This window comes from Protopterus annectens, chromosome 6.part1 (assembly GCF_019279795.1).
Source record: "Protopterus annectens isolate FY-2018-M chromosome 6.part1, PAN1.0, whole genome shotgun sequence".
NCBI classification, from domain to species: Eukaryota; Metazoa; Chordata; order Ceratodontiformes; family Protopteridae; genus Protopterus; species Protopterus annectens.
Window position 1 is genome coordinate 24,095,049 of NC_056738.1, and position 24,590 is coordinate 24,119,638.

The 24,590-nt window shown below is 37.5% G+C and overlaps 1 protein-coding gene across 3 annotated transcripts in view; it reads right to left on the reverse strand.

Annotated features, from left to right (window-relative positions):
• The window catches only part of CENPH (centromere protein H), a 620,329-nt gene that overhangs the window by 516,088 nt on the left and 79,651 nt on the right, over positions 1-24,590 (reverse strand). Inside the window, exons 3-4 of one of the 3 annotated variants that reach the window (XM_044075457.1) lie at positions 23,017-23,107; positions 1,548-1,603 (exon numbers count right to left, since the gene is read on the reverse strand). The exons of 1 other annotated variant lie outside the window; for it this stretch is intronic. In XM_044075457.1, coding sequence (XP_043931392.1) covers positions 1,548-1,603; positions 23,017-23,107 — 147 coding nt within the window. The remainder of the gene's footprint in view (positions 1-1,547; positions 1,604-23,016; positions 23,108-24,590) is intronic. One more of the 3 variants, XM_044075458.1, reaches the window with a different exon arrangement.

Here is a 24,590-nt window from a genome sequence, read left to right on the forward strand (position 1 = left end):
CCACACCCAGTGACTACAGTGTCTTGCGTACAGAGACACAAAATCATATAGTAGCAGGATTTGCAGGCAGAAATGAGAGAATTGTGGAAGAAAGATACTCAGCCAGTTCCAGTAGTAGTATGAGCAACGGGTCCTATAAATAAGAATCTACAATCATGTTTAGATAGGTTACTAATACATGTAGCCCCATATGACTTGCAGAAGGCGTCATTACTGGACACACTGCAGGTGCTGCGAAGAGCACTTCTGGCTGACATCAAAGATTGAAACAATACTAATTTCATGAGCTTTAATCGTAGTTTGACTTAGGAATGGGGTCCATTCCAGTCATAGTATTAGAAACCCAAAAGATTTGGAGAAATTAAAAAAGGGAGAATACTTTGCTGCAACTGCCTTTACATCTATGGCTTCAAGTCTTAGTTCTTTGCATTTATATGAAGACTAGCATGAGGTATTTGTTATCATCTGTGATGAGACAGTCAAAAGGCATCTTCCATGATAAGTTTTATCATCATCTGTGATGAGACCAAGTCAAAAGGTATCTTCCATGAGAAGTTTTATTTTATTTTGCAGTTGCTGATAACACTAATTAGCTCTGCTAACATAAAATACGTGTCTTCAAACCAAAGACTATGCAGTCAGTATGCTCTGCTTATGTGCAGTCTTCCAATGAATTGCATTAGGCTGTGTGAACTCATGAACCATAACTGTCCCTGGGTATCATCTTGCTAATGCAGCTGATAGTTCAGTTTATGAACGACACAATAAGCCTATGTCCCGGGGGGAGGGTATGAAGGACATGGATGAACCTATGTCCAGGAAGGGGGCAATGCTCCATCTGTAAAATCCTTCCTTTCCAAAAGTGGATCATTTGTGCAGGAATTTTGTATGTCTTCTTCAAATTCAATGGGATCCCCAACAAAGAAGTTTCTAGATTGTAGTCAATTACTGCGCTGAATGAGTGGGAAGACTGGCTGTGATCAAGTTAATTTCAGTGTAAGGAGATACCTGGAACTGCTGAGTGCTCAGATTGACAAAGATAAGAACAAGAGGTAAGACCAATGGTAGAAAGGAGAACTGGATATACAAACAAATCAATGCCCTAAATACAGTCCTTTTTCTTTATTCTAAGCTTGCTGCTGCTGCCCATAAAAATCTTGTTTGGTTTTGCGTGATGTACTGTATCAGACACCAGATTAGTATTTATACATTTTTCAAGCAACATACACACTTGAGTTTCTTGCAGCTTGTATATTAAACAGATATGATTCATCTCAATGTGATAATGGATAATATGGTTCAGTGCATCCATAAAACAAGGCAAGATGTTAAGCATGCATAAAAAATAACTCCCACATTTTGTACCAATACTAGGTTCTTCTTTTCAAAGTGCAGTACTGTATATTTTTAAATGTAATGCCAAAAGATGGATCCTTACACTGTTATTTTTAAATGATATTATAGCACACATGCAAAATGCAAACAGAGGGAGAAGCATTAACAAATATTTCTAGGCTCAGCTAAGACATATTAAATATTTTACTTACGTGCATCAATAACTGTATGAAGTTCCAGAACTTGGTTTTCTAGATGACTCTTTAATCTAATCCAAAGGACAAAGAATCAAATCAGCTGTGTCCAGCAGATAATGTTTTTGAACAATGATGTCCATCACTGCTGTAATATTTATATTAATATGCCCATCCATTACCACTACACATATTTCAACAGATGTATGAAACTGTACATTAATTTCAGACAGAAATAAGAAATATGGTTATCTTTTTTTTTTTTACATCCTTTACTTATTTTTCATTAACCTTTTTTTTTTGACTGGAAGATAGAGCCAAGCAAAGCTGCTTTCACAGAGCTTCTAAACACAATGATGCCAATGGACTGCTGCACTGGCAACCTCATATGATTTACAAGTAAAAACAGAAAGAAGAAATGTGCTTTCTTATATTAAAGTGGTTTCAAAGCCTACTCTGTATATGATACTCTTTAAAGTCGAGATAACTACGGCTGGGCTTGTAAGGGTTCCTGGGCTGTTAGCCTAGTAACCACCCATGAATCTATAAACCATCCCACTTTATATCAAGTGTTGTAAATGAGAATAGTATTTTTTGTTTTACAACAAACCAACTTTATTTACATCTCAGAGTATTGTACTTACTGTAAATGGCTGACTGTCTTCTAGTGAAACGATGTCCTGACTGGAGATAGCAGCATTAATTAACTCCTTAAAGTGGATTTGTAGTGCCAGTACCCAAGTTTTAGTAAAGTAGCTGTTCTATCAAATCAAGAGGAGCTAGTGGAGGTGATTTGGATACCTAGTATGAATTCCCCATGGTCGCTTCCTTTTGTAGTTGAGTAGCAGGCGCATCCTAGAAGGAGGCCCCACAAAAGGCAAAAGGCACGTGAAGCAGAGTCCACCCCCAAACCTATTCAAGTGTAACCTTGACCACTGGATGGGAAAATCGCAAATTCATCTCTGGGCTAGCCCCCCCCGTTAGACCAACAATAAACATTACTTAACTAATATTGGATGGATAATCATTAATTCATCCCTGGGCCCCATGACACTTATAGACAGAGGCTGACAGTAAGCATTCCTTAACAAATATACCTCCCCACATACATTTTTAGCAACCTCAAACTAACCTACTCTTCCTAACATACTCCCTCCCCTCAATTAAGACACGTTACCAGGGGATTCAATTGAAATGAGGTGCATGGCTACGCTTAAAAAGGCTCTGGTGGTCATTAGTGTAGTATATACCTATGAACCTACGGAGAGAAATTACACCTCAGCTGGCCTGACAAAAATCAAAATCTGAGATCCCCACAATAAACTAGAGACTTTTGATGGGGCTATATGAGTCTGTTCTGTCCTACTCAGCTTGCTACCATTACGTCACTTACCTGGTGAAGCAGTTTAGGCAACTGGGATCAATACCTCTACAGGTCCAAAACAAGGAAGAGCATTTTTTTTCGCATTAAGTTCCAAACAGAAAAAGAAATATGCTTTTTTTAGATGTCTTAAATTAAAGGTTCTTTAAGAAATGCTTTTACAGGTAGATATGATATAATCTTAAGACAATTAAATAAACAAGTAGATACTGCTGGCATATGGACTGCAGTGGAGGAATATGCTAAAATGGAATCAAACAAGTGACTTTGATAACCCAGTAATTTTGGGATGGGATGATGTAATGGATCCAGACTTTATGAAATAAACCAAAGAAATCTATTCCTCTTTTGAATGTAAGATTTCCTTATATTAGGCCTCACAAGACATAAAGAATTTGAGGAAAAGTTTCCATCAATAACAAAAGTCTACCCTAAATTCTTATGGAGTCAGAGTTCTAAGGGATGTAAAATTCTGTCCTGCTGTTGTGTCAGTACAGATTTCTGTGGACGTAATGACCATGGTGGGTAAGTGATCAGGCTCTCAAGACAGTATAAAGCTGTTCTTGGTCACAAGAAACCTATCAAATATGGATTGACTTGCTTATCTTGCTTTGCTTTAACCAGCAGTTTCTGAACCATACACTAAAAGTAAAGTCATTATGAAGGAAAAGGTGTCTACATTTTACACTGTGGGGGTGGAAACATGAGTATAAATGTCCTTGTTCTGACTGTTGTGATGAGCAGCAAACAAATACTCTTTGAAGAGCCTACAGTACTCTAATTTCCTGAAAGCTGCTGAGATCCAGCCAATTTTGTAACCCTGGAACACAAATAGCTTAAAGAAGTGGGTTAATTTGCAAAGCTGTTTCCCAGATTCTAGTCTTTTTTTTTTAGAACTGGAAAGACCTGGTTCCTGTACCTTTGCTAATATACCTCAGCTCTTTTGACCACATGCATCAAGTTGAACTTCATCCCTGGTCTGTGTCCTGTGTCTGTGATGGACAGAGACAGTCAATAAATCACCCCTACAAATCAAAATTTTCTGTCACATTTGGGTTGCATGGCTAGGCTTTTAAGGGCCCTAGTGGTCTCTCTGGAGTATGCCCAATGAGCTCAGTTCATCCATTTGTCAGTACCGGGCATCTAGTCTGAAGAGGAGAGATTTCTTATACATGTGGTTGAAAGGTTCCAGTTGCTGCATGTATCTAGCCAGGTATATACTGAAGGGGGCATTATACTCTATGATGGACCTGATGAGGGACAAGTACAGCGGTATGATGACCTCTCTGCACATAGATGCCATGCTCTTGCTTGTAAGTTGAGCAACATGGAAGGATTTTCTACCTTGGACACACTTTGTTCAGAGGCTAGGTTACTATCTACATGAGTTCCAAGATCCTTGCCTAGGGAGTCAACTTTTAAGGGGTGTTTTATTGACGACATACTTACCCAGGCTGGCAGACTTCCTCAAAAGTACTATAATGCTTTTCTTGTTACTGAATTTTAAGCCATGGCTTTGGCATCGAGCATCTGTCTGTATTAGACCTTCCTGAAGGGTGTTCTCAACTTGGGGGGAATCAATGACTGTTCCCAGTTTGCAATCATCTGTGAAGTTGGTTAGCCAGAGGCCTCTGACATTGGCTTTGACATCCGAGAAATAGATGCCAAAGAGGAGTGCACCTAGCATAGAACCCTGAGGGACTCCACTGGTGATGATCTCTTTGTGGAGGTGTCTTCACCGATTCTAACCTCCTGGGTCCCATCAGTGAGTCAGCTAGCTATCCAGCATATTACAAAGGGGTTTACACCTAGTTCTGTAAGTTTATTGACAATGCCTGAGTGAGGTATTGTATCACATGCCTTAGCAAGATCTAGATGGGCAGTATGCACCATTTTCCCCTCATCTTTAGTAAGCTTTCCAAAGAAGTTGACCAGATTTGCTATGCATGACCTTCCTTTGACAAAGCCAAACTAGGATGGATCCAGTGTCTGTAGGTCTCTTATGTCCTTCTTGATAATTTCCATGAATCATTCCATGGCTTTGTAAATAACACTAGTCAGACTAATGGGACTATGGTTTCCAGGATCTGTCAAAGGTCCTCATTTACGAAGGGAATGACCATCACAGTCCTCCATTCACATGGAACAAACTCTGGTAAGATTATAGATAAATGAGGACTCCAGGGGTCCTGGTAAGTCATATTTTAGACTGCAAAAGGCATCCTGGGATGTTAATGGGGTCCATTGAGGCCATGTTCTTGGCTTTAGTGAGTGCAGCTCGACCTAACTAGCCCTTTTTGTTGCTTATTTACTTTCATGAGAGAGAGTTTTTATCTTTGTGGGAATTACCCTTCCTGATTTTTTGCCATAATTTTTTCCCCCTTTTGTTATATATCCTGTTTAATTTGGGATGCTACCAGGGTGGTTTGTTTCTGGTGTTAATTTGGGCTTACTTATAGTATATACTGCGTAGCCATTGACAAGGTTGTATAGAGTTTGACAGCAATTTAGCATAGACTGGTGTGTTCTTGGGGTTTGGCAGGGCACTGAACTTTGACAAACCATCACTTAATAATAGGTAATTTGCCTTGGAATAGCTATTAACTAACTGTTACAGGTTTTTATAGGATTATGGAGATGATTTTGATTTCGAAGGAGACAGCTTTATGTTTGGACATTACCAGGGAGGACAATATATTGCAGATGGGGCAGCATTCTCCCATGAGTACAAGGTCGAGTATGTTGGAGCCTTTAGCAGGTATATTCACTATTTGTTCAAGGATGCTTGCTTTTACAAAATCCAGGAATCTTCGTGTCTGTAGATTTGAGGCCATGTAGGATTTCCAATCTATTGAGGGGAAATTAAAGTTTCCCAGGGGTAGGTTGGATGGTTACAGTCTCCAGTAGGTCCCAGTATGCAGTTTGAGCTTTTTGTGACATGGAGGATGATCTATAGCTGGTTAGGATATGGTACAGGATTTTGTCTATGGTGATCTGCATATAAGGGAACTCCAGGATGTCATCCTGTTTAACAAGCATACCTGTAGGGTGGTCACTGATGTATATTGAGACACCTCCACTTTTAGCTCCTGTCTGTGCAGCTACTGGTGTGGAAGGCACTGAAACCTTGCATTGCCAGGGTATTCTCTGCCTCTTTAAATCATGTCTCAGTAACTGCACAAATATATACATTCAACTGTGAAGAGGGCTTGGAGGGAGTGTAGTTTTTAATTAGGCTCCTGGCATTGAGCAGTATCACTTTGAGGTTCTGCTGAGTTGATGTCTGTAGGTTTGCCAATTTGGCATTGTCTAAAAAGGCAATATGGGGTGGATAAAGTTTTAGCCAGTATTCAAAAGCCTGGAGGGAAAAGGTGCAAAGCAATGTGGTCTGTTGACCATGTCCTCCCAAGCTGACAAATATTTGATCTCCTGAGAATGACACCAGATACACAGTCAATTGTTGAAATCAATCATTTTTGCTCAAACTATTGCATCATCCTCAGTGATAGTAATATGCTGCTCAATGCTAAGCTTAAACCAACCTGAGACGGAGTCTGAAAGCTTCATAAAGTCCCTCTTCATATAGTCTAGGGAGGTACATCACAGATCATTTACACCTACATGGACTACTGTGGGATCATACTGGTACCTGTGGTATAATGTCTTTAGTGCATATGTGATTTGGCAGATCCTGGCTCCAGATAAGCAGCTAACAGTTCTCTTCTCCTTGTACAGCCTGGTTAAACAGGTATTAGTATATCTTACAATGGAGTCCCCTATGATGAGAGTGCTGGGAAATGTGTGTGTTTGCCTTAGGGGCTTAGTGTTTGGTGTTCCACTGAGAGTGACAGTATGTGTGGTGGGTTTTTTTTTTTTTTTTGTTTTTGTTTTGAGTGCCTTTGGGCTTTTTAAGGCATAGCTTTGATGGTGAGTGGTCTAGGTGATCCTTCTTGCTTAGGAAGAATACTTTAAAGTGCTTCAGCATACGTTAGTCTAAGTATGTATTGTATGCTACTGTGAGGTGGGTGGTGTGTATGTGGTTTTGACAACTTAATGTGGACTTGTATGCTAGAGTTTAGCCTCCAGTTTCACTGTGCAAGTATACCTCTTAATATGATGTCTAATACTTTAAGGATTAAGTCGTTGTCAATTAGCATGAGACAATTATTACACTGTCTCAGGATGCCCACATCCACCAAGCTGGGTACAGAGAAGTTAGGAAATTGGATATTCATACTGTCCAGTGCTTTGATTTGTGAGCTACAATGGGAAATTATTGGGGTTAGAAGGCTATTGAGGGTGCTTTGTACAGACTAATAAGGGTGCTTTATTGGGGCAGATTATTCTAAACAGTACTAAATTCTACTAACTTTAAGGTTTACACAATACTGAATTTACTAAATTATGTAGGTATTGCCACGCAGTGCCCAAACAGCTGCTGTAAGCTTGCTGGTGCACAAGGTATTTGCACTATATTGCTGCTTTACAAATTACAGTTTTATGGACTGTTCTGCAGAGAAAATTTGCTTTCTGGGTGTTTGCTACTATACAGGGCACTGCTAACTAATGCAAACATGCACAATTTATAGCAGCACAGAAAAAAATCCCACAGAAAACTAAATAATGAGCCATCAGGACAATAAAATGACTACGAGTTCTTATATGTATTTCCTAACTCAGATAGACCAGGCAAACATCTCTTACCACAAGATGAATAAACCTCTTGATGTACAAACACAGCAGAAGACCCATAAGTGCGATGCAAACACTAACCACTTAATTACCTGGAAGCCCCTGCTGTAGATAATTTCAAGACAGTAACATTCACAGTGACAGGAGGAGCAATTTTTTTTTATAAAAAAAAAATCAGTGAAATGCACACATAAAAGCAGTAAACAAAAGTGATCACTCAAAATAGCCCAAGTGAAATTTAACAATCAAAGGTACTTAACTTGGCCTGGATGGCAGTGGATACAATTAATCTCTCTCTCTCTCTCTCTCTCTCTCTCTATATATATATATATAAAATTAAAAAAGTTCAGTAAAGGAGGTTTACTCAAGAATAATACTGGCTTGTTGGGTGGGCACTAAGTGCCATGAATCTATGGAAAACAATGGGTGGGAAGAGTACATAAATAGCTTCTACAACAATCAACAGCAATGAAAGAGGGGAGGGAGAGACTATGGAAATCAGATAAATTATAGGGGGTTGGGCAGATACCTAGCATTATAAAAGAACTGCAGCAGAAGGTTGGAAATTTTAAAAGGAACAAGCAGGCTAGCTACAGATGCTAGCAATGAAATAAAGGCAATACTGGAGCTCTTCCATAAACTTTAGCTTATGTGTTAGTGGAGGATGGGGCAGATACAGAATGTAAGCAAATGAATGATAAGCAGAATAAAAGCACTGAAGCACAAACTGGAGCGGAGACAATTCTCTCACTAGCGAATGTATACTACAGTTTAGGGCAACAAACTATGCAGAAATTTACCAGCAACACTGTTTATGGAAAAATGCAATAACAAATGATTAAGGGGCAAATCTGGTAGTAATATAAAGTTTTGCCACAACTGTGAATTAAACTAAAAGACTTTAGACCGGCAGGGTTTAAAATACAAACAGATAACTTTTACAAGTAATTCTACTTGTGGAAATAGAAGTGCAGAATAATGCAGAAACACAACCTTCCCGCAACTGCTAATTAAAATAAAAGACTAAGGTCCAAGTAGAAACTAAAATGCAATCAGATTGAAAAGAGCAGAAAAGTACAAAGTGGCATCATCACACAGGTCATCATACAAGTGCACTTACATATTTACGCAGAATTAAAATAATTAAAGTAATTTAATTGTTTCCTTTTTGATGAAAAGATAGTTACTCACAGTTCCACGCCTCTCCAAGCCCTGGATAAAAAAGACTGCATCTTGTCAAACACTGGATCTCAGATGATGGAAAAAGTGCTATTCTACCCGATTTGTTTTCCAAATCTGTTCTTTGCAAAATTAAGGAAAACGATTCAATGTGGATAGTAAATCTTTGTCAATCTAAAAACTACTGAGGTGTGACCAAGTTTTCTTTGTATGGTTCTTGCAAGAACTGCAAAAATGTTATCTCATGGCTCTCAATAAATGTCTTACTCTGGCTGTTTAGCAGCACCAATCACCACTCTATGAATTTTCATTTGCCCATCCTGTATAGAGAAAACCTTCATCAGAACTGAATCTGTGGCAGGCCCTAGAAAAGTTATTGATAGCAAGAAAGCAAAGAGAAGACTTTTTTAATGTACATGGTTATCTGCAGAAATTGAAAAAAATGATCAGTGATAAATGATGTTTGATCCAAACTCTGGGCCTAAACAGGTCATTTAACAGTTTGCTTAATTACTGACTCCCGGAGTGTAAATAATGTTTCTTAAAAACCAAAAGTCTAGTGATTTTTGAAGACCTATAAATTGTTAGAATACTTTATGTTTACTGGTAGCAAGTTCCACAACCTCTCAACACTGTAGTGAAAAAATAAACATTTAACTGAAGAGCTGGCTGAAGGTAAATCAGCAAATAGATCGTTATTCCTAGTATGGGCATTATGATTACTAAAACAAATACCCAGTGTAGCAGCCATGATTCCAGGCATTTATAAATGGTAATTAAGTCCCCGTCTTAACAACCTGCAGCCTATAGAACATAGGGGCAACTGCTGAAGTCGCCTCCTATATGTTCATAAGTTGGTACTAGGCTATCAGCCCTAGGGCCTATACAAGCCTAGTCATAACAATTCCCTGGATATTTCTTCCCACAATATTTACTTCTCCTTAGTCTTGGATATTTGCCTTGTATAGGTGCTTGGGATGCATTCAAGTGTCTTCAAATGGGAGCCCGTGAACACACAGAAGAAACCCTGTAATATGCTTTGATAGGCTGAATATTCAGTGCAAATTATGGGAACAGAACTTTCTTGTCCCTGCTAATAATACTATGCATACTATCTCTAAACAAACTATAACATTATCTATTAGTTAGTTTAATATGCTCATCAAATTTTAGAGTGGTTCCCACTAGTAATTGTAGGTCCCTAAGCAACTAGCTGCAGATAGTATGTAGTTATCTAGGGCATACAGGTACATACAACTATGGTATATGGAGTGTACCACCATGCACTTTTTGTTGTTAAACTTCATACTCTAAAGAGTCCACTTACGTAAACTATACAGACAACCTTTAAGAAAGAAAGATGATAATCAAAGTTACAGTGCAACTGATTTTGCTATCAGCAACAGATTTGCTGGACCATACACTCTTAGCAACAGGGCAAGTAGATATTAGGAGACCAAACAGCAAGAGACACAGAACAAATCCTTGAGAGACACCTCCCTAATCCATTTATATTTAGAGCAACAGTCTCCAATTCTAACCCTACAATGCCTATTTAGTAAACAGTTTTCAACCTACCTTACCACATATGGGTCAAGTTTAAGCTTAACCATGATGTTTAGTAAGGGTCTATATTATATTCTCAAAAGCCGACAATGTCAAATCTGACATTGTCGACACGAGAACAGTGAAAGCGCAGAACATCAAACGTGTAAACTGAAATCTCCATAAGGGGAGATTTCCATTTACTTCAATGTATGTAGTGCGGTGTCAGAGTTGGTATATTTAAGTAGCCGGGGGTGTGGGGGGTGCAGGGGGGCTTGCCCCCCTGCCTACACCCTTTAGATTTTCTTTTTTTTGTTTTAATTTATTTTTAGGAACATTTGAAGTTTTATCAGTTCTATCACTAAAGGTAGACCTTTAGTGATTCGAACTGTTAAACTTTCAATGTTCTAATATAGACCCGTTTAGTAAGATATCATGAAGAATTGAGTTGAATGCCTTGGCAAAGTCTAAATAAATAAATAAATAAATAAATAAATAACATTGACCGCAAGACCATTATCTAAAGATCTGATAATGTCCTCATAGAAATTAATTCAGTTTGATAACATGAGCACCCAGGTAAAAAACTGTGCTGAAAAATGTTTGAACAAAAGTCAAAGAGATGTTGAAGTGATACGCATAGGGCATGTTCAAAACATTTCCACAATATGTACATAAGGCTGATTGGCCTCGGGACTTCCAAGATGGCTGCACATTGAGTAACAGCTTATTTCTAGCTCTCCCAGTGTGAAAACAAACTCAGCAGAGAAGGCCAACAGACTTGTGTTTATGAGTAAATTTCAGTAACTGGCTAGTAAGTGCACTGCTTGGATACCAGGAATAAAGAAATACAGAAAACCTGGAAAAATCGGCCACAAAAAGTGAGGAAGAAACACTGACTGGGGAAAGTTTAAACACTGACTGGGGAAAGTTCTGCAGGTATTCAGTGTAAAGCAATAAAACCTCCAGACATGACTTCCAGTAACCTACAGGAAGATACAACTGCATATAGACCTGCTTAAAATAAAACAAAACACTAATGGAGTATATCAACACAAACAACAAAAGGTTAGAAAAAAAGGAAGAAGCTTTAAACAGATATTCAGATGAGATGATAAAGCTGTAAGAATTAGAGGCTGAAATGAAGAAAAGGCTGGCTGAATATGAGACTGCTCAGGAAGATGTGTTTTGAAAAAATAATAGAATTAGAGGACACAGTACGTAGGGAAAAGAAAGCTGCAATCCTACTAGCAGGAGGAGTGGATTCTGACAAAATTGTGGGAGAATGACAGAGTACTAAAACTGGGAGACAGGAGAGTGTTTGTGGAGAATGATTACTCATCGTTGTATACCAGACAAAAGAGGAGCAAATTTATTCCACTATGCAGGTGTGACATTCAAACTGCTGCACCCAGCTGTCTTCAAGGTATTCTTCCCTGGAGGGATAAACTTATTTTTTGAAGTAGTACATGCTAAGGAGGAAGTACAAAAGTTTGTGCAACAAAAAGTAAGCTGTGAAACAGGAGGAGATTCTGCTTCTTGTTCTTCTGTTAATAAAGACCACCAAGGTACTGTACACCTATGAAACCTTTTCAAGTTTTTCAATGGAAAAAGTTGTACATAAGGAAGGGAGCATGACAGTTGACTAGAAGAATTGAAAGTATGTTGGAAATGAAGCAGAGATATGATTTTGGAGATGAACAGTAATAAAACCAGTAACAATGTGGGATTACAATGCATAATTATATTTGAGAAATATGACAGAACAAGAAAATCTGGAAATAGTGGACTTTTTCAGAATATGTTGGACTTGTGGGGGACTCTAAAGCATATGCCCACTTTCATGTCATTAATGTTCGCAAAAAGTGCCTTGGGAAGGGGAACAGGAGGGTGAAAGTTAACTGTAAGGAAAGATTTTTTTCTTAAATAGTACTAATTTTGTGGCATATGGTTATCTTTACATGCTATAAAGTTTTTTTTTAGTGTAATGGGAATTGTAAACAACAGGTACTACTGCACTTTTTTTCTTTTCTTTCTTTTTCCCTTCTCTTCTTGTTTAGTTTTAAGAAATGTAGGCACTGCAATGTTAAAAATGCCTGGTTAAAAAAGCATGATAAAAGAAAAATTAAATGTACTTTTTCTCATTCTTGCATGGGGGAATGACCGAACTAAAGACCTTAAACTGATTTAGTAACAAGTTTTCAGTGACAGTAAGTAAATTAAAAAAGAACATTGAATATTATAAAGCTTTTTTCTAGCAAATACATGTATGCTCAGTAACAATTCTGTAGCTGGTCTTCATATTTCTTTGGAAACAATCTAATAAAGAGAAAGTGGCTGGCTGATTTTCATGTCTTTATGGAGACAAACTGATAAAGAGAAACTGGCTACAGTCTGGTAGAGAGTGACTGGCTGTGGAAAAATAAAGAGAAAAGAAATAACTTGGCTGGGGGATAATGTTCTCTGAAAGCATTCAGGGGCTTTCCCAAGGTAGTTAATATTCTCAAAGCATTTGGGGTTTTTTCCCAGCTGGGAGAGCTATAAAGCTAAGACAAAACCAAATCAGCACTTAGAAGCACAGGTGTCCTCTTTCCCTTTATTATTTGCATTATATTTTGAACCACTAGCAAAGAAAATAAAGGACTCAGAAATTCAAGGACATAATTGGTATGGTAGTCAATAAAAGCTGGCTTTATTTGTAGATGATATTTTATACCTGTTAAAACCAGAAAGAGACACTACAGTGTTCTGGAACATTTTGAGATAGCTTCATATCTTTTTGGGATACAAAATTATAACAAAGGCAATAGGGATAAATGATGCACCCACACAAAAATTGATTCAGGGATATCCATATTTAGGTGAACATGATTGGGATTACCCACTTTGATGGGGTATTTCAGAGCTACATGGTTAAGACTCCAATACATAGCATAAGCAGAAAACTATAATTCACAGTGGAAAGTGATGACGATGAAACGGGGAAGCTCAAGAATCAAGGAAAAACTGGGATTTTGGATGCAGGGTTTTAATGAGAACAACCATAATAATACAGATTATTATATCCATAAAGTAGCAGAACGTATTCTAAGAATTAAGCCAACACAGGATTGGAAAAAGAAGATTCTGCCAAAAGGGATGACTGCAAACAGGGATATAGACAATAGGCAAGAGGGGGCTGGAATTTATTGAAGAAAACTGGCAAAGGAGCCAAGGTATTGCGAGCAAATAACTAGAGAGGGAAAGATGATAGAATGGGAAGAGCCAAGAATTTGTTTGGACTGCAGGTTAGAGATTGCCTTCCCAGTCAGGGATTGATATCAGAGTATAGGCAAACAGACAGAAATAAGGGGGGTCCAAAATGAAAGACCAGCACTGGTAGAGTTTTTAGTAGACTCTAGAATAGAAGTTGCCATTAACAAGGAATAATTAGTACAGCATATAAAATATTGCATGGTAACTATAAGAATAAGGAGGTTAGAAAAAATTTTGGAGAGAGACTGGATAAGCAATTCACAAAGAAACAATGGGCGGATATATGCATGGCTCCCAAATATGTAACAAAATCTAGAGTATTTAGGATTTTTGCCTGGAAATGTTTATATAGATATTTCTATACCCCAAGTAGACTCCAGAGAATGTTTCCTCTGGCAGCAAATGTTGGAGGTGTGATGGACAAGAAAGAGGTAATTGAGAACATATCTTTTGGGAGTGTGGTGAATTGGTGGACCTTAAGGATTCCCTATGGGATGCACTGTTTCAGTTTGTGATGTAAAATGCTTGCAACTAGGATTGTGTCAGTATGGTTTGGTTTCATTTATACAAGTGTATGAATGCCTATGTAGTAAGTGATGATTTACTAAAGGCGTTTCTTGTTAAAAAAAAAAAAAAAAAACAAAGGCTGATTGGCCTAAAATCACTGACAGCTAAAATGGGGTTGACATTTTTTAACAGGAATAACTATAGCCTCCTCTCAGATTTTAGGCACAAAGCCTGCAACTAATGTTCTAAAATCAGTGAGGTAAGTTAAAGTTTTCAGCTGTTCTTTATATATATATAAAAAAAAAACATGGAGTCCATCAGGGCCTGCAAAAGAGTTAGGGTTGATGGTCATTGGCACTTTTTAATTGCCCTTTTAAAATTGCAGGGGAAATGCCCAGGACATCAAATAGTGCATCTACAAAGCTTTTAAAACATCAGCAAACAACCTTATCAACTTAGATGGTTCACTATTAAAGCACTCTTCTACCTTCAAGATGACATCTATGTCATAAGAGTAGAAATATTTAAAATCGGGCCTTGTTGCTATCTCCAATATTACCTGCCAACATGATGCCATAATCAGTCCTTACCTTATTTACCTCTTTACTAAGAATCTTTTGGCCTTGTTATAACAAACTTTTTTAACTTGATTATGCCTTGTACTTCTTCCATATTTTTGGTTCCTGCACTTAAAGTGTGATAACCTACTGGTCCACGAAGGGGAAGCATTCTTCCTAACTTCAACTGTTTTACCACAAGAGACAAAATGATTTATCAAATCATTAACAAAATCATAAGTTTGTACATATTTCCTGGACTGTCTTAACTCCACACTTATCTCCTAATTCCATGACTCAGAATTAAATAAAAAAATCTGAATAGTAGACTTTCCTCATGAACCCCCTTTCCTTGTTACTAATATTTACTATGGAAGCTCCCTCAGATACCACATAAAGATGGTCCAACTTCCTTAGGCGAAGCAAAGTATTAAACACAAAATGTAATGGTTTTCATTAAGCCAAACATCACATCAAGAGTAATATCACCCCTAGTTGGATCCTTCACCATCTAAGAATACTCATACTCATACAGAATTATATCCTCAATCAACCTACCAAAGAATTTTCATCTGAAAGATGAACATATCAGTCCACTTTGGGAGCATTAACATCTCATGAGATAATATCAAGAAACAACTGCTGATTTATTTATGCACGTTATAATCCATATTTAGGGATATATTAGGCAGTCTAGAAACAAGTGTCACATCCCAACTAATTTTACCTACATCAATTCTAGCTGCTAGTAATTCTTGTTAACACCTCTGAATTTAATAGCTATGAGGTAAATCTGGTAGAAACATAGATGAAAACACCCTTCCTTTTTAACCTGCTCTAAATATATGATGACCTTTACAATCCTGGATGGATACAGGTTTATTTATTTGGCTAACCAAGTCTCAGTAGTAAAAAAATACATTGAAATGTTCTCCAGCAGTTCTTACCTCCAATTCAGCTAGTTTATTGTCAAAACTCCTTGCATTTGTAAAAAAGACAGTGCAAAAAAATTTTTAAGTGTTTAATCTCCCTAACCAAGTAAATCCTAAAAACGTTCTTGCCAACCTGATCAGCATGTTACTCACCATGCAGATGTCCTGGTGAATAAGATGTAAATTATCTTTATAGAAACAGATGTTTTACTTCTAGGAGACTTCCTATAAATAGATAACTTTCACTGGACATTTTTAGTGATTCATTCCTAATGATGTTGGTACATTTCCTAACTTGCACATTCATGGAATCAATGTGGGGTAGGGGAGCATGTCAGAAATATAAAGGTGGAAATCAATGGACTGACCAAGTGAAATTAAGTCCCTTACAGCTTAAGTAAAACTACCAATGATAGTATTGAAACATCATTGCAACATGCAACACTAGCTTGGCTTGAATATTTATTACACACAGAAACTTGATTTTATCCACATTATCCACCATTTTGCAACCTCTCAAGCAGGACACAGTAACCTTGTCTGAATAATGGGGAGAGGGGAGAATGTCCCTTAATCCGCATAATGTAGAGTCTCCTAAAAGAAGTTCTAGACTGGAATCAAGTGTCAACTGGTGAATGCCCCTCAGTAGAAGGGACAACTCCAGGATTACTGCAATCCTTGCTAGCCAACCCAGTGAACCTCTCCCCTCTCCATGTTTCTTCTACAATTCATTTTTGTAATTTGAAAATTATCAACCTCCTTTTCTAGCTCCTGAATCTCACTCCAACATTTTATTACTCAAAACTGCTCTATTATACATTAAATTTCTTTGAGGAGCAGCTACTGGTATGGAGGAGCAGTTAATACTGCACAGCTGGTGGGGGAACCAAACTACCAGGAAGATATCCTGGGTTAGACGCGAAGGATTCATTAGGTGCAAAATTATTTTTCTTATCAAGGCCATCTTCAGATAGCAACTCCTTACTAGAATTCAAACCAGGTGGAAGTATTTAAATGCTTCTATGCATTTTTGGATTGACCCAACTAGTTTCCTTCTCTTTGTGTTGCCAAACTAGAAAGTTAGGTTAGCAGTCACTAGTGACGTTTAAGTACTTGTGGTATCAGTTCATAATTTGATATTTTAATGGTGTTACAAAAGTCAGCTTGAATACCCTTCTAGTACTGTGCAACTGTCATCAAAAGCTTAGGTGGTCTTAGTAACACTCACATTTGGTTAAAGATTTAACTATGAGCTATCACCTAATGCCCTTCTCAAACTAGTAAAACGGACCTTACTACATTTGTGAGAAATGTCACTGGCACCCAACCAAATTCTCTGTCTCTACCATACATGCCAAGTAACTACTGGAAACCAAATTGTTCAAGAATTCGTGCATTTTATCCACTGCTACAAGCAACTCTAATGCAAACGTTTAAACAATACACCCTTAATGACATTTTACATGTCAAGCAGTTTGGTGTAATGAAAACAATCTAAAAAAAATGAAAACATGAAGTCACAAAATCCAATCAATTCAATACTACACCTTAGGATCCTGGTGTTTAGTAAACAGAAAAGTGACACTTCCCCAATACGTAAACAAAAAAAAGAAAAGAAAAAAAAAAAAAGACAACCCACAGAATACAGAAAACCCCAAAAACGAACTTTTAAAATAAACTTACAATTAATGCGAAAGCAGGTGTTAAGATCCAACTCAGCTCACTTTCCCACATGCCTAACTTGCAAAGATGTGAAAATGTGTCTTTGCATCGATGTGAGCCATGTTCACTTGTAGGTGGCAGCCTTCTTAACATGCCCACTCCACTAAGTCTCTTAAAAACACTTCCTTAAAACAAAAAAAGGGTAGACAGCAAAGACACTCTCTGAAGTACAGGCCAGTACTAAGGGACTCTGGCTAACAAAGTTCGCAGATGACTGCAAACTGGGACCCATTATTGAATCTCCAAATGATGTGGATACTCTATAAAAGGGCCTTACAGAAACAGATGCTTGGTGCCAGAGCCATGAGCTCAAGCTCAATGCCAAGAAATGTATAGCTATCCCCTTTGGGAAAAAAACGTACCCGTGAATTACCACATAGGTGGCAGTACACTAAACACCGAAAGTGTGATAAGAGACTTAGGGACACAGGTGGACAGTGGTCTCATCTTCGATAACTACATCGCCACAATAGTCAGAAAATCCTTCTATGTGGCACACCTCATCACTAAGGGTTTTTCATCCAGAAAAAAGGAGGTCATTGTCCCACTGCACTCATCCTTCATTAGACCCATTATAGAATACAACGCCCCATTTGGTATGTACCGCTCAAGACACCTGCAACAACTGGAAAGGCCGCAGAAAAACCTCACTAAAAGAATCACAGGCCTAAAGCAGATGCCCTATGCTGACCACCATAAAAAACTCCAGCTATACTCTGTCGCATATCATCTACTCAGAGGCGATCCCTGCTTAACATACAAGGCCATGTCAAACCCCGAGCTGCTGGACATGCTACACAAAGAAATCCCAATCCCTTAGAGCCACATGCTCCAGGGATCTAAACCTTGTCATCACAATAAACAAAACATGCTGGAGGGATAGGTTCCTGACCCAGAGACTCCCCAGACTCTGGAATAGACTGCCCATACATGTCAAGCAGAGTGCCTCTTTGGCACTCTTCAAAAGGAACCTTGACGATTGGATGGGAGAAAGGAAATTCATCTCGGGGATCACATCAGTCGCCCTGCTAGACAGGGGTCCAGGAAGTTAATAGTGTGGGAAGAAACAGCCAGGGAATTGTTATGAATAGGCTTGTATAGGCCCTACGGCCGATAGCCTAGTACCAACCTATGAGCAATAGGAAAGCCAAAAAGTAAATTAAAAAAAGCAGTACACAGGTTGCAAACTCCTGCCAGACTAAGTGCACACAACTCCTCTCTCTCCTATGTGATGAGAACAGAAGTTATACACCTACTGTAACACAATATTTTCATTACTAGTCCATATGATCCTACTTATGAGATTTAGACTGCCCCATAGATCTGATCAGGCTGCTCTACAATGTACTCAAATCTTAAATTCCTTCCTTGCTCTCACAATGTATCTGTCCCCACCTTTGCTTCAGATCAAGTTTGCTGCTGCTTTGGGAATTAAATTATAAATAGGAAATTTAGAGGATGTTTAAAAAAAAGTGGAGGTTTGACTTAAGATGGTTTGGTTGAGGTTGATCTGATCTTAAATCCAAAGACCAAACTCTTACTCTTTGTACTAAAAACAATCCCCACCCGAAACCATCCTTTTCCATCACCTCCAACAATAACACACCCATCTCAGTGGAAAGCCACACCAAACTCCTAGGGGTCATTATTGATGATCAGCTAAAATCTGACCTGCATGTTCTAAGTAACAAAGAAAACCCATCAAAAACTTGGTCTCCTTTATAGAAACAAAAACTCTCTTTCTAGTACTGCTAAAATTGCTCTATCTCATGCCTACCTACTACCAACCCTTCTCTATAGCTCTCACTCAACAATTTACAGACCTCACTTATTTTTAAACTAGAATCCACTTATAAGAAAGTAGCTAAATTTGCTGCCGAACTACCATACTACTCTCATCACTGCTTAGCGCTTAAAAAACTGAAATGGTCCCCCCCATAACCTGCTCCCTCAGCTTCACATAATTCATTCCATTCTATACCAATCCACTTTCTGTCCCAGCATTGCATCCATCATCTCCTACACCCCAGCTAGAACACTGCAAAGCTCTGACCAACATCTTTTATGCATTCACAAACCCAATATCGACATAGGAAAAAACCTTTATAGCTGCTACCCAGCTGAAAACTGGAACAAAGTACCACTTGATATCCGAAACATCAGACCCAAACTCCAATTCAGAAAGGCAGTAAAAAATCACTTAAGCAAAAATAAACTATGGCAATGCTATCTCCCCCCCCCCCCCCGACTGACTCACCTCTCTAGGCCAACCATTTCTCACCTTTCTCCTACCGCAGTGAAACCCCAACCTTCCTCCTATCTCTCTCCTGTTCAACTCTGCAAGCCATCTTACCCAACTCTCTGCCCCTAACCTCACTCTTATAAAATCATTTCATGCTACCACCTCTTCCCCCACTCTCAGCCAGATTAATCTGTACTGATGTATAGCTTTTAACAGTAGAATGATTAAGCTTAGAAACCCATACTTACCCACCTATTACTACACAATAACCACTATTCATTGCTCTGTAACATTTACCTGCATGATTTATATATACTGTTGCACTGTACCTTAATAAGTGCCGATATGTACAAACTAATTACCATTCATGTTAACCTGCTTTTGTATATATCTACTTAAATTTGTATATACTGTATGTATCAATGTATCTACTGCATGTTTGTATTAACTGTGGAGCTTTTCTCCCCAGGTCTCCACTGAAAAAAAGGGCTCTATCCCAGCTGGACCAACCCGGTCAACAAATGTCAAATAAATAAATAAGTCTACTAGATCCTTCCAGATATAAATAATGACAATTAGGAAAGAGGGCGAGTTATCAAATCAGAGGCTAGCACTATTATTGCTTACTATTCTTCATATCACACTCTCTTTTAAAATACTTAAAACAATTCATACTGAATTAAGTTCATACAGCTGCCAAAAATCTGTCACAATTTTATATAACAAACTGACAGTGCCAAACATTTTGAATGATTTAAAACTACTACACTTTAAAATATGCCATTTAATTTCATATTCTATTTATCTCAGAAAAGCAATTCATCAATGGCGGTAACTAGTCACTTTCTGGATCTAAATCATGGGTAAAAAATCTAGATTCCTACAACTGAAATACTCATACAATAGTTCTTAAATGCATGGATTTTGATAATTTAAAAGGTTCAGTTTATGTTCTCCAAGTCAGATTCTGTTTCACAAACTGATGCATTTAACCCTTAACAACTGATCATTTTTCAGTGGTTGTCCAATTACGGACTGTTTTGGCATGTATGTCGTTTAAAATTTGCTTTTCCAAAATGGTTCAACAATTTTACACCCATGAAAGGACTACTTGTCTAAAAACACCTTTACATTGGGCTACTATCTTCAAAGGCAAAGCAGCAGCTGGATACCTCTCAACTGTGCAGATTTTCGCAAAATGTCCAGATTTTTGCTCGATTTTTCTTCTGTTCTTCATAAAATGTGTAATTTTCTGGCAAATCAGTGAGGACTAAATAACGACAGGCATTTGAGTTTCAGACTTTATATTTTTATTAACAAAATGTATGGTAACACAAGACCTTTTAGTTTATAAGAGCCATATTTAAAATTTGTCCTTATTTTTGAGGCTTTGTCCCTCCATTATTTATGGCTTTGTCCAGATTTTTGTGCTAAAAGATTGAGAGCTACGAGTGGCTGTATCTTTAATTTTAATAGAAAAAAATCAGTTTGAATGTTATTTTTATGGTTTGATATTTCATGTGAAACTGATCACTTTTTTCTTTTTAGAACTGAAATCACACTAACATTATGCACTTGCATTTTGGATAGCTTCACTTTGTTTTACTCTGAAGAGAACTGGTAGCTATATATATTTTCAACTTACTGATTAGTTAATGTTACAGCTTCTCTGTTTACAAAGCCCGTTCTGACCTAGATTTCTCCTTAACTTCAAAAGGTAATCTCTCTACAATGTTTTGACATATCTGCATGAAAATTTCAGGACAAGATCCTTAAATGGCTTACATTTACTGTACTTTTATCTAACCTAACAGCTTTTATAAAATGTTTACCAGAGAATCTCAAGTATGTGCCCCCTCTCAAAAAAAAAAATGAATTATGCATATTTTGTTTTAACATATAAAAGACAGAAAATATTTTTCTGAGAAAGACAGAATTGTTTTTGGCTCTTGTTTTATTGCGATACTAATGCTACAATTCAGATATATTCGGAATTTGTCAGCCTGAAAAAATGTACAATATACATGCTTGTTACAAACCGAATGACAAAACCAAAGCACCCAAACATCAATGTAAGAGTGCTGATGGCACCCAGCAATAAAGGACCATCTTTGTAACTACAGGAAATATTACAGGAAGTAAATACTTCAACACATTTCATAAAGTAGCATGCCGTGACAGTTACAACACACAAATAACTGGTGACTCCAGGTGCAAAGACATAAATTACTTCCTATAATGTACTTTACTGTATTGATGTACAAACTGGGGAAGGTGCCATAAGTCCTATAATATATAAAAAAAAAAATCTGTATTCAAGAGAAATAAAGTGAATTTTTACTTCTGATGTAATGTCAACTCACTAAAGTATTCTGAGCCAATATTGTTTTGTGCTTCTCACCACACAACTTAGTGCAGCCTCTTGCTATTCTCTTTGGCTTTTCCAGAGTCACCCAACCCAAGATTCATTACTGAACTCAGGTTGCCAGTGGCCAGATAGATACCTTGCCTTTGTGCCATTGAGCTGATGAATTTTGGCCATCACTGTACCTGGCATATTGAGTAGAAATTCAACACAACACCCATAATGGAAATGAAGTACAATGCAAAATATTAGTGTGTGGTAGCCAACAGCTCTGAAATAAAGGATATGCTGCCTATAGAAAAATTTCACACATCAGACTCCCTTTTGAGATTTCAGTATGAAACGTTCAGACAGTAATCACTGAAAGTTTGTCTAAATCACTTAAGAATGATGTTCTGCTTTTAAAGGTTTCAGTGCAGCACTATGCTGAATTTTACCCCACTGAATTAATTGTTTAAACATTTGGCACATCAGCTGTGGCATGTTGCAAATGAAAGAGCTGGACAGGTTTTTCTGATAGAGAGAATTTTTACTTCTGATGTGACAACTCAGTAAAGTTTTCTCTATGCCATAATCATACTTGGTGTACTGAACTGAATTTCATCAGAATATCCACAAGAAAACCTGAGTTATGCAAAATGTCAGACTGAGGTAGTAGGGTCATATGAACTAAGACCGGTGCTGCCCATCTGTGAAGCTTTCATATTTCATTATGAAATTTTCAGATAACATGGTACTCCGTTATAAAACACTCCTAAGACTGTTGCCCTAACCTCAGGAATTCCAGTGTGGCACACCTCTAAATTTGACCTCACTGCTTTAGATGCCTAAAAGCATGAAATAACAGCTACACTGAGAAAAAAAACTTTTTGGTGAAATATACAGGATTTTTTTATTGTTGATCTAATGACAACTGATGTTTTCTATGCCATTACTGTATTCTCCATACTGAGCAGAAGCTTAAATTTACACTCCCAATAGTAACTGGTATAATGCAAAATGTCAGACTATGACGGTGAGTACCTCTAAATGTATGAGTGTAGCAGATATGTATAAAAGACCTCATCTCGTGAAACTTTCTAGATATTATAAAATTATATGACCACTTACAAAAAACACCCAAATTCTGATTTTACCCTTAGAAGTCTCACTGCTCGATTATGCTGAATTTGATCCCATTCACCTGTTAATTCTGGGCATTCTGTAAAAGAAAACATTTTATTTCAGGAAAATATATAGGATTTTTACTTCTGACGTAACAGCACTTCATTACAATATATCCTGGGTCATTATTGTACTCTGCATACCAAGTAGCTGGTCAACAAAATACCAAAGATGGAAGCAGAGTATAAAAAAATGTTAGACTGTGGCAGTAAAGGAATACATGAATCAAATCCTCTGGTGCTTAACTAAGAAAGGCTACATCTCAATCCTCCATTCAGATTTCACTATGAAGATATAAGACAGTAATATCATGGTTATCAGCAATAAAATGCAATCTAAGAATCATATTCTACTCTCAGGAATTTTAAAGCAGCTCAGTGCTGAAATTGAGCTGACCAGCACACCTTCCCGAAAGCATGGTAATGTGGTCATGACATTTAACAAATCTAGTGAAATATATAGGATTTTTTTATTTCTAACTCAATAATAAGTTAGTACAGATTTATTCTGGACATTAAGTTTTACCTAGTCCTTTGAAAAGATGTCAGCTAGCCCCAAGACAGAAAGTAGCCAGACTGAGCAAAAAAAGCATTCTGAAGTAAAAGATTTACTAGCTGTACGTGTGGCCATATATTATCTCCCCTAAGGCAGGTTACAATAAAAAACAGGGAATTAGAGAGAGATACCAAAGTACAAGGCACACTCAAGAACATTACTCCATCACCAAGGGTATCACTGCTTCTCAATCCTAATTTGCATGCCAGCACAATACCTTTGTCCATAGGTGGAGTGTAGACCTCACCCTAGCTGCAGTAACAAAATATTTCTTAACTTGTGAAATAAAAATTACTTTGTCTTACTCCTGATGTAATAACAGAATGAAAGACATTTTGAATATGTGCGGCATTCTGCACCCTGAGAAGAAACTATATACTCACACTTAATGAAAACATATAACACAGCTTGCCGTCCTGGCATATTCTAGCAATAATGTATGCCTACTGCTGAAGGCTGACAGTAAGTGATTACATCTCAGAATAGTTTGAGCAAAATGTTTTGGACAACAAATCCGGATATGCAGTTATAAACTGTAATTAGGTTGTGCTTTTAGGTGCAAACCTAATAGAAAAGTTGAACAAATTAATTTGAGTGTCAAGTCACAGATCCTGGTAATGTGTTCCATTTTTTTAAATTGAAATGCTAGAAAACACCACTTTCAGGAAGAAAATAAATACTTTTATTATTTTGCTATAAATGCAAAATATATTTCTGATTTTATATACTATGCATTTGCCTACTATGAGGAAAAAATTTACATGTTCATTATGAACCAAATTTAAAAGACATCTGCATGAGGGAGGCTACAAAATTAAACAAAGTAAGAACTCAAAAGTAAAATAATGGGTTGTGTCAGAGTATTTCTAAAAATACAACTAGCTACTAGCTTTAGCTCTTTTTGCATACTTGCTGTCTCAGTAGAATGCCCATATTCTGAGAGGGGGTTCACCACCTTTATGAAA